Genomic DNA, 11,603 nt, shown 5'->3' with positions numbered 1-11,603 from the left:
TTTCGTTGCGGGTCCAATGACAGTTTAACTTTCCCCCGGGACAAACTTGACCTTCACTGGTTGGGTTGTCGGCGGTCAAACTGTAGATCCTGGCTACACAGGAGTTGCAGCGGTAGGAACGAGAGGTGGGAATAGTCCTGTCCATGACAATGTGGTGGTGGGAAATGAAAGAATGATGAAGCGACGAGGCTATTTTTAGGTGTGGAGATTTAGTTATGTCATTACCGAAGGAAGGAATGACAGTTTTACTGATGTCATTATTACAAATAGTCTGCTGGTCCACTAATTACACACTCTTATATAAAACCATTCCATACATGGCGGTTTGTTTGTAAGCTCAAAACAATCATCAGTCGCCTCATTCTTACATAAACCGATCCATCTTTTAACAACGCGTTTAACCGACCTTTTGTATCACATTGATAGAAACAAGTTATTCATGGTACGATTATTAAAAATAATTCGTTCGTTCGTTAATTACAGCCAAATTAGGTCCACTGCTGGACAAAGGCCTCCCCAATAATTTCCACAATGACAGATGTGCGCTTCTTGCGAGTGTCAAGAGATCGTCGGTCCACCTAGTGGGAGACCTGCCCACACTACTTCTTCCGGCCTGTGGTCGCCACTCGAGAACTTTTCTGCCGTAGCCAAAAATCATGAAATTAGTTAATGCATAGCATTAAATTAATAATTATATAATTTTATGTTATTTGTATAAAAGATTTTGTAACAATATCGCATTTATCAATCAATCAATACTACTAGCGCCATCTCGTGGTGTTCGCCTGCATTACCAAGCCTCCGCGGATCACCGTGCTTATTGCAAGATGTATCCAGTTTAGGAAGTGTTTACGCCGCTCGCCGCTAGATGACACTAGCACATTGAGAGTCGATTTCTACACCGCGGTGTAAATTACCTACCAATATTTCAAAATCCATAAAAAATAGTAGCTGAGTTTCTTGCGCTGCTTCTTCTCAGCACTGGCCCATTTATTGTCCCGAAGCAGTTGTAGGGTCAATACTGGGACGTGTAAAAGTGATTTTGAAAAGCCTCTTACTTGCAAAAATAAATGATTATGAGTTTTGATACCGTTCCTAAACAAAATATTTTTTTCAATTGGTTTCTGTGAAAAAAATTGTTTACATTCTTGGAAAATGAACCAATGAATTTTTCTCTCACCAATACAATAAACTCGATAAAAATAGATCTTTCTTTGTAATTGTAATTTATTTTCATGTAAATAGCTTTCGTTCCGATTGTCAACATCGTGTGATAAAAATATAACAATGTTAATATTTTCGTAAAACTTTTGTATTCACTCCAATGGGTAGATTTTTTCTATTACTTTTACTTGTATTTTCTTGTATCTTTTGCCTTTGATTGTTTATTTGATTTTATTTAATTTTCATACAAAATAAATTTTATAAAATCCGATTTGTATGAAAATTAAAATAATTAAAATGAAGATATCAATTTTCTGACTTCACCATACCATTTATATGCCCATGTTAACATGGGCTAGTGTCGGCTCATATACCCATTTTTTACCTAACACCCTGTATAAACTACAATTTATGACGATCTGTGTCCCACGATTCTTTCTGTTATTGTGACATAGTTAGACCGTAAATGCGCGCGGGCAAATCCACGGGCAAATGCTAGTTTACAATAAGTTATACAAACAAAGACACATCACTAGCGAGGGGTCAGCTATGTGTGATAGATGGCGCGTCAGGTACTCATGCCGACCTGGTATACAGGGTGAACAAAAATGTAACTTCGATTTTATTAAATCAACAACAAGGAAGCTCTTGGCCTGCATCTTATCTGATGGAAAGAGATGACCAGGTCGAAGGTGGAATCGAGCTTCACCTGGAATCCTCAACCACAGAGGAGCTGGCCATGTTCCCTATAACTGCCGGAACACAACAATGCTGTTAACATTGTTGTTATGGCAACAGACTTAGGATAGAAAAAGCTCTACAACCGACTATATCGAGAAGAAATTTTGCTCCCACTGGGAATCGAACCCAAGACTTCCGAGTCTTACTTACTAGACTACGTACGACCCATTGGCGTATGTATCTAGGCTTCTTTTTCAGGGGGTCCTGTGCGATTAGTATCCCATGGTTAGTTTAGTTTACATCCACCAGACCATACTGGGGCGCTATAAGCTAAGTTGTGAAATTATTGGCCTAGAATAATTTCTATTTTGTGATAGAGATTGCCAATGTTTGTGCTTCCTTGTAAGTACATACTTATTTATTTACTTTTATAAAATTGAGACACCCTGTATAAGCACCGTCGCCAAATGATCTATAATGAAATATCTCTCAGACTGTTGTAGTTTGTGAAATATGGCCGCCCGCTGACCCTCACAGACAGATTTTATTTGTATGTATCTAGCTCGAATATCTGTCATTTTAGTTCTATTAGGTCTTTTGTATGGAGAATTTATCAAAATCACTATATGAAATAAAATTATCATTCCATGAAATTCAAAAATAATTAGTTCTTGCAAATCGTCAAATGCTCTTAAGGAGCCTTTACTAATTATTTTTTGCCTAACCAGCAAAAACTTCTGCATTTTATAGAAAGACGACTTATGACAATTATGTATTATGACAATAAATAAATAAATTTTAAAATTGTAAGGCTGAGTTGAACCACCTAACTTTGGCCGTAACTATAACGATAACCGGTGTTTATTGTATGGAGTTTGACATTTTTTGACGTTTGTCAAAGATAAAGTAAGATGGTACACCCGAGCCTTGCATGAAGGAGTATAACATCCATCCACACAAAATTTCACGGTTAAAATATTAGTTACTAGCTTTCCGCCCGCGGCTTCGCCCGCGTGGAATTTTGTCTGTCACAGAAAAACTTTATCGCGCGCGTCCCTGTTTCAAAAACCGGGATAAAAACTATCCTATGTTCTTTCCCGGGACTCAAACTATCTCTATGCCAAATTTCATCAAAATCGGTTGCGAGGTTTAAGCGGGAAAGCGTAACAGACAGACAGACAGACAGACAGAGTTACTTTCGCATTTATAATATTAGTTGGGATAGTAGATTCAACTTAACTTACAAATAAAAAAAGATCTCCAAAAGAACTAAAGACCCCGAGTGCTCCGTCTGGGAATCGAACCCAGGACGTCCATTGTCAAAAGTGCCTTACAATGATGTAAATACTTTATAATTGTATCACAAGAGCTCTGTGCAAGAGCTCCATTAGCTAGTATTGTGTGCTTTGTGTCTATGGCACATTAAGCTTCACATTTTTGTTGAAAAATCGTCTCTATTACAACTGGGGTAGTGCTACAGTGTTAAGCTGGATGTGCCGTCGGTGGTACATTGATATGTAAGGACTGGACAGTCGTAAGGTGCCTGGGAGATGGTTGGAATTTATTTCTCTCAAATGAAAAGTGGGTTCCGTACAAAAATCCAGCTGCGTTGCGGGTCCAATGACAGTTTAACTTTCCCCCGGGACAAACTTGACCTTCATTGGTTGGGTTTTTGTGGCGGTCAAGCTGTAGATCCTGGCTACACAGGAGTTGCAGTGGTGGGAACGAGAGGTGGGAATAATCCCGTAGTTGATCCTTAACTTCGAACTCTTCCTATGATCTTCTAATTAATTTCTTTATGATTATTATTCTACTACTTTATCCCGGGACAAACTTGACCTTCACTGATTGGGTTAATGGCGGTCAAGCTCTAGATTCTGGCTTCACAGGAGTTGCAGTGGTTGGAAAAAAAAGGTGGGAATAGTCCCGTTAAAACTCTGTCTGTTATTTTAAGTAGTCCCGTTAGCCTTTCAGCCAAATATGCTTGTATTACGAGTGGGTTCACGGCCACAGAAAACCAGCAGCAGCAAGATTCGAACCAGTGTTCCTCGGATCTCGAGTCAGCCACTCAGCCACCTTCACCGTTCAGTTATTGTCGCTTTAAATAGATAGATAGAACTAACTTTATTGTACACTACACAAGGCAGGCAAGAAAAGAGAAGGAAATAATACAATAGATACGGCACAATTTAGGCGGTCTTGTCGCTATAAGGCAATCTCTTACAGACAAACTGGAGGACAGTCGTTTATAGTAGGAAGGGAAGGCTGTGAACTTTTTATTATATTACTAGCTTTCCACCTGCGGCTTCGCCCGCGTGGAATTTTGTCTGTCACAGAAAAACCTTATCGCGCGCATCCCTGTTTCAAAAACCGGGATAAAAACTATCCTATATCCTTTCCCGGGACTCAAACTATCTCTGTGCCAAATTTCATCAAAATCGCTTCAGTGGTTTAGGCGTGAAAGCGTGACAGACAGACAAGAGTTACTTTCGCATTTATAATATTAGTATAGCTTCGCCAAATGGTTTTTCTATCTGCCCAAGGACCCCTATAATCGTTCAAATCGACCGACGCTAATCGATTCGCGTCGCGATGACTTCTTAATTGTTGGACGCGGTTTTTGTGCTTTTGTACTTGTTATACTCTACGTATTGGCCTCAGATTGTGCTGTTGATTGGGAGTACAGCCACGTAGAATATAGTAAGTCTATTTTTAATTATTATTTTTATTTTATTTAATATCCAGCCACAAGGTAGACCGACGACCTTAAAAAGGTAGCAGGAAGGCGCTGGATGCAGGCCGCTACCAATCTGTAATAGAAATCATCGGGGGAGGCCTATGTTCAACAGTAGACGTCCTGTGGCTGAAATGATGATGATGATGATGAATATCCAGCAGACTTGTTATCAGGCGAACTTTGTACCCCCCAGTCAGTTTCAATTGCGAATTCTAATGTTTAAAGAATTTTTCAAATCGGTCGGTAAAATAATACCCCCTTTTATAATAAAAGTTGCAAGCTTATTGAATACTATTAACATTTAGAATGGAAATGTCATATTAAACTACTGTTACTTATTATTAGTAAGAGCACAGAATATAATAAGCAAGTAGGGGGCTAGTGTAGAAAAAAATAAAGTTTTTGTCCTTACCAGTACATACCATAGCTGCGTGCGCCGCGGTCACGGTATCATCTCACACAAAACATCTGTTAGCTAGTTCCAAATGCCTTAATGATTCGAACAGAATTAATGATTGCCCGCAATGATTTGTTCATTAAAAAACAATGATCGATGACGGAATTGCTGCGGCACTCGCGAAATGTTCGTGACAAATTGATTTTTGTTATTGACTGTAGCTATTGTGGGCTTGAGAGGCGTGTGGCGGAAAATAAATATGATTTAATGTGGTACAACTATGTAGGGGGTCCTTAAGAATTACGTGGTTGCCTAGCTTACTATTATAACCACGGGACTATCCCCACCTGTCGTTCCCACCGCTGCAACTCCTGTGTAGCCAGGATCTACAGCTTGACCGCCAATAAAAACCCAAACACTGAATGTCAAGTTTATCCCGGGGGAAAGTTGAAACTGACATTGAGCCCGCAAAGAAATTATTTTTTTTCAAAATGGAATAAAAATTGTTCTTAGGATAGCCTTCTTTATTTAGCTCTATGTATAAAGATGGTACATAGTTATTACCGGCCCTGTAAGTGCCTATTAAAAATTATCTGGATATCATTCCACATCGTTCGTTCGTTTCAGTTCAGCCGAATGACGTCCACTGCTGGACAAAGGCCTCCTCCAAGGTTTTCCACAATGAACGGTCCTGCGCTGCCCGCATCCAGGCTCTTCCCGCGACCTTCACCAGATCGTCGGTCCACCTAGTAGGAGGAGGCCTGCCCACGCTACGTCTTCCAGCCACATAGAATTCTTCTAAAAAATCACTTCTGCATACAAAGATATAATGAAAAAATTTTTTCACCCATCAAAATGATTTAGCAGACGCATTTTCGTGGTGAAAATGAGGAATTCCGAGCATCTTCGATATCATTAACCACCACTATTTGTGCACTCGCTGTCTGGCTGTTTGACAGCTGTCAGTTGGCTCCGAACTGAGCGCAGTGGCCTTTACACCACACGACAACACACAGCATAATTATTATGAAAAGACTAAACCTCACTTAGGTATCCACTTTAGCCCCTTCATTCAAAGCATTTCCTCCGCGTCAAAAAAAAAAGTCCACTTCAAGACTGAATCAGTCTTAACAATAACAACAAACATGGAATTTTCGGATAGTTCCAGTTTATTCTGTAACCTATTATTGGTACCGTTTGAAAGAGCTCGTGAAGCACTTTCAGGATCAGTAACCAGTTTCTCGATATCTTGTATAGTTTAGAAATAATCGAGTGAGATCACTTATCGTTTCCGCCCTGTTGTATACAGTTTTTTCACATCGAATTTTCACAAAAATTTACTTCTGTATAACTTACATTTTGTAATACTTACAGACTTTTTATCAGTCGAGAGTTTCGGGCTTAATCAATATAAAGTTAAGAAAATACGCACATTAGGTAGGTACCTACATGTTCCTCAGACAATTAAAAGCCGATCAAACTATCGGCCGACTAAAAGTCTTTAGTTACTTTTTTTTTATTATTATCCACAACGAGGAAGCTCTTGGCCTGTATCTCACCTGATGGTAAGTGATGATCAGGTCGAAGGTGGAAGCGAGCTTCACCAGGAATCCTCAACCACGGAGGAACTGGCTATCTTACCTCTAACTGCCGGAACACAACAATGCTGTTAACATTGTTGTTATGGCGACAGACTTACGTAAGATGGTGGTAGCTAGCCAGGCGGACTTAGAACAAGCCCTAACACCAACCAAACCGAACAGAAAAATCTGCCCCCACTGGGAATCGAACCCGGGACCTCTGCATCTGAAGCAGGTGGTCTTACCACCTAAATTAACCTTTACCTAAATTTCTAAAACCATCGTGTCGCCTGTTGTAAATCCAGCACGCATCATCCTAACCGAGTTTTGGCGTTAAAATGATTTAGAACAGCATCGTTCCCTGAAATTTATGAATGTGAACCCGAAATAAACGGCTGCTTCAACTAGAACTACGCCTCCATACATTCCGCTCCAATACAGGGTGCTTCATAAAATGGTTGTGTTAAAACTCTTTTTTTTTTCACTTTTGTATATCGTTTACTAGGGTCGTAACAGTCCAGGGTTTAGTGGCGGTTATTTAGTGATGTTTTAGGGTATTTTTGAGGCAATTATAACCGATATTTGAGATGGAGGAAGCAGTTTTCTGCAGTTATTGCGGGTTGGTGTTGGGTAGCATAAAGAACTCACAAATACTATAACGGGACTATTCCCACCTCTCGTTCCCGCCGCTGCAACTCCTGTGCAGCCAGGATCTACAGCTTGACCGCCAATAAAACCCAACCAGTGAAGGTCAAGTTTGTCCCGGGGAAAAGTTGAACTGTCATTGGACCCGCAACGAAATTAATGAGAAGAACATAGGAGGAGTTTGAAGTTAAGGTTAATTTTACATAGGTACAATACTTAGTAAATTACCATTTTTAAGCTAACGAGTTGTGCCTGCAACTTTGTAGACCTGAAAATAGATTGAATTATTTTCCCGTTTCCCAACGGAATTTTAGCTTATTCCTTTAAAAAAAAACATAATAGACATTATCTTTGGCTCACACATTTCGCGCCACAATTTGACAGTTCATAGAACATGGCGGCCACAAATAGACATCCCTTCTGCCTTTGATCTATCCGAATCAAATTACAAAAACAAAACTTCCTGTACGTTAGAACCATAAAATAATTAAGTGTATAGAGCAAGCTTTTATTTAGTTTATGGGCTGTATAAATAAATATTTCGTAATTTGTGAGCAGATTTTGCTTTATTATGATTGTTGGCTGGATTTCTCGGTAATTTATGGTTAAATGGGTATTATCTAGTTAGGCAGACAAAAAAAAACAAGATTTTCTGTTAATTTTAATATACATAATAAATCTCTCATACATAATAGTCAACCACATCGAGTGTGGATTTAAGGGGGCATATTTTTTTAAATTATAGTCACTTTTAAAAAGTTTACTTAATAAAACTTTCCATTATTAAGTTAGTAATTATTGAACATAATATCATTAAGCGCCATCTATCTATCAACTACTGTAATAGTAACGAGCAAGTCACAGTCGACTTTATCACATCACACAAAACAATCGTAGTAAAAAGTTCGACATTTCGTCGAGAGGTGGCGCGAAATGCATAAATTGAGTTATGGAAGTAAAAATGAGATAATGCAAAATATTTTTATTGCAAAATGCAATTTTTTACAGCTTTTTATGATCTCATATTTTATCATTAAATCCCATTATTGACCGCAATAAAGTTATTCTTTTCTATTTATACTCTTGCTTGAGATTTCCTTATGGCATTAAGTTCGCCTTTTGTACCCTGTTCCATGTGCAAACAAGTTCTAGATAAAGTAGGTAGGTATTTAATTAGTCTCCACTGCAGGAGCACGACCCTCTCTAATTCACCAGAGGCAAATGGAGGATTTGTCCTACACTCCCCACGCTGGCCAGACGGGTTGGGAAGACCTGACTCCTACTCCTATCAATGTGTACTGTGTACCTACTTACAATGATACTTGAATTACTTGACTTGTGCCCGTTTTCACCATCAATCCCTAATTTTTAGGTGACTCCTACCTATGGTACGCTTATCAGGAATTCTATTTTCATAGGTCACTTAAAAATTAGGGATCGATGGTGATAACAGGTATTATGGTCCTATGTTCCCTAGATGGGGCAGAGGGCGTCCACAACAGTCCTCCATCGCGTTCGGTCTTCGCGTTTGATCTCGCTCCAAGTCTTGCCGTTCTTCTTCGCCTCGTCTGCTACAGTGCGCCGCCAAGTTTGCTTGGGGCGACCACGTTTGCGTTTTTTTAACTCGCAGTTAACCCATTAGTGCATCATCATTTTGTTCAAAGGTAATATTTGCAGTATATTTTCCTGTTGATTCCACAAAATGTACGCAAACGAATGTTTAAGAAGCTATAAGCTATAAAACCACGAGTTAAGTAGGTATGTACACTTTTTGTTTGTCCAATTGTAGCCTAAGTGGCATCAAGGTTATACAAACATCGATGTTACGGCAAGTTTATAAAATTTGACACTTTTTAACCTATCTGTTCTGTAGGTCTTATTATCTCAGACCTGAGGTAGATAGTAGAATTGTGTAAAGCAATCGTAATCATTTGACAGTTCATAACGTACGATAAAGTCAGTTATACAAAGCGTTTGACAGAATAATCGTACGTTATGAACTGTCAAATGATAACGATTGCTTTACACAATTCCACCTCTGACCTGGGCTCTTGATAATCAACTTCCACCTTCCTTGGAATCTGCCACCACCCCCGACCTAACATCTAAAAATAAGGTCATTGTGCGAACAGTAGGTCATGTAGGTACACTAATTTTTTTTAAATAAAAAGCAAAAATGTGTGTGGCCATTTTCACACTACATTCGTTGATTTCACACTGATTGTTGTATTAAATACGCTACATTTTTTTTATACAGCAAAAGTTAAAAAATCCTTCAAAAAACGGATACCTAAGTATTATTTTTTTGTTTATTACTTTAAAAAAAGTCTTAATTCACTGTTTACCCGTAACAACACAAACAACACCTAATTTAAATAAGAATACAAACCAGTCAATACCATTCGACAACAAGTCTTGTAGACGACAACATGTCGAAACTTTTTATTGTGTTTTTGCTTATCGCTGTTAGCCTGTGCAGGGGTCAGGGTAAGAATTATCTAATTTCAAATAATCGTAAAAATATTTTTAAAACAATCTTTTAGTTCATAATGAAAGAGCCCTCATCAAGACAAAATTATCGAGCCCAGACGCTTTAAGGTTACGGGACTATTCCCACCTCTCGTTCCCACCGCTGCAAATCCTGTGTAGCCAGGATCTACAGCTTGACCTTGAACCCAACCAGTGAAGGTCAAGTTTGTCCCGGGGGAAAGTTAAACTGTCATTGGACCCGCAAGGAGGAGTTGGTTGTTCTACTGTTGGCCCTAGTAGCAGCATTAGTACCATCTCAACATCAATTTTATGCATGAGCACCAAATTCTGGACTGACGGACAAGGTAGACCGACGACATCGTAAAGGTAGCAGGGAAGCGCTGAACGCAGGCCGCTACCAATCGATCAACATGGAAATCATTGGGGGAGGCCTACGTTCAGCAGTGGACGTCCTATGGCTGAAATGATAATGGCCAAATTCTGGACTATTTCAAAACAGAAAAAAAATGACCAAACGACCATTACCACATCGAGTTAAAAAAAATATGTTTGTAGATAATACATCAAATCATTTTTTATGTTTAATTATTGTTTTTTCTATTTTTTCCAGAAAAGAACTGCAATGACCCAATGGAGCCCGGCCTGTGCTATGGAAATAATGACAGGTAAGTTTATTTATACAGTTTTATTAAATAGAATAATTTTGGTTTGAGGTACGACAACACAGTGGCGTCTTTGTTATTTGGATAGGTGTTTTTTGCGACCAAAAAATATTATCCGTGGTAAACTCACACTCATTGTGTGAGTTTACATCAAAAGACCTCACTAGTGAGCGCGTTAAAAATTGTATGAAAATTTTAATTCTTGAACGTTTCCGCTAGGGGCGCTGTACGTTTACAATCCGTCATACACTTAATGTCATTTTTTGACTCACTGATGATGATAACTCACACTAGGCCCTCTGAATGTACCTATGATCTTATGCGATGGTGTTCACATAATCGTCTACGTGCGGGTGACGTCAGTGTAGGAGGAAATCAAGTCTAAATAGTCGCTCAGACAGAAAGAAATCTTTAAAATCTGCGATGTAATGCAGCAATTTACAATAATTGTTTACTTATCTTAATGTTCAACATAGTTTTACTTCTTTCTGCAGTAAACACTTTAACGCTTCCGAAGATTCTACACTAAACACTACCTCTTTCTGCAGATTCTAAACAGTAAACAATTTACCTCTTGCTACAGATTTTACAATAAACACTTTACTTCTTTCTGTAGAGTCTACTGTAAAACTTTACCTCTTCTACAGATTCTACACTAAACACTACCTCTTCTACAGATTAAGCAGTAAACAATTTACCTTTTTGTACAGATTAAACAGTAAACACTTTACCTCTTTCTGTAGATTCTACAGTTAAACACTATACCTCTTTCTGAAGATTCTACAGTAAACACTTTACCTCTTCCGCAGATTCTACTTCGACACTAGTTCGGGTGCGTGCACGCAGTTCGTCTACGGCGGGTGCGGCGGCAACGGCAACAACTACGAAACTTTAGAAGAATGTCAAGATAAATGCGAAAATTAAAATTGTAAATAGACTAATCAGTTTTTTACTCATGCATACTTACTAGTATATAAAATTATGTAATAATAATATTGCGTCCACCTAGGACGCAAATAGGTGACATGACCCTATATTCTCAAAAACAATTTTTATACATCGTGATTCTCGGACATTCCCAAGAGTCTTCCAGTGACCGGCCCTCTTTTAGCTAGGTCCACGATGTACCTATTGAATTTTATTAGATTGGGCGCAGTTGCTGGAAGAAAAATTATTTAAAAATTCAATTCAGCGACTTGGCCCGTGGGCCAAGCTAAAAGTGGGCCAAGTCACTGGAAGACTAGGAG

The 11,603-nt window shown here is 38.8% G+C and overlaps 1 protein-coding gene across 1 annotated transcript; it reads left to right on the top strand.

The window, feature by feature from the left end:
- Window positions 1-9,603: 9,603 nt before the first annotated feature.
- On the top strand, window positions 9,604-11,297 carry LOC135084851 (kunitz-like toxin PcKuz3). Its single transcript, XM_063979586.1, has 3 exons — window positions 9,604-9,691; window positions 10,305-10,359; window positions 11,166-11,297. Exons 1-3 carry the CDS (start codon window positions 9,634-9,636, stop codon window positions 11,278-11,280), a joined length of 228 nt encoding a protein of 75 aa, XP_063835656.1. The 5' UTR covers window positions 9,604-9,633; the 3' UTR covers window positions 11,281-11,297.
- Window positions 11,298-11,603: the final 306 nt, after the last annotated feature.

The sequence above is a fragment of the Ostrinia nubilalis genome, chromosome 27, assembly GCF_963855985.1.
Source record: "Ostrinia nubilalis chromosome 27, ilOstNubi1.1, whole genome shotgun sequence".
Taxonomy (NCBI): domain Eukaryota; kingdom Metazoa; phylum Arthropoda; class Insecta; order Lepidoptera; family Crambidae; genus Ostrinia; species Ostrinia nubilalis.
Note: the sequence above shows the minus strand (reverse complement) of the source record. Positions and strands in the feature narration are given on the sequence as shown.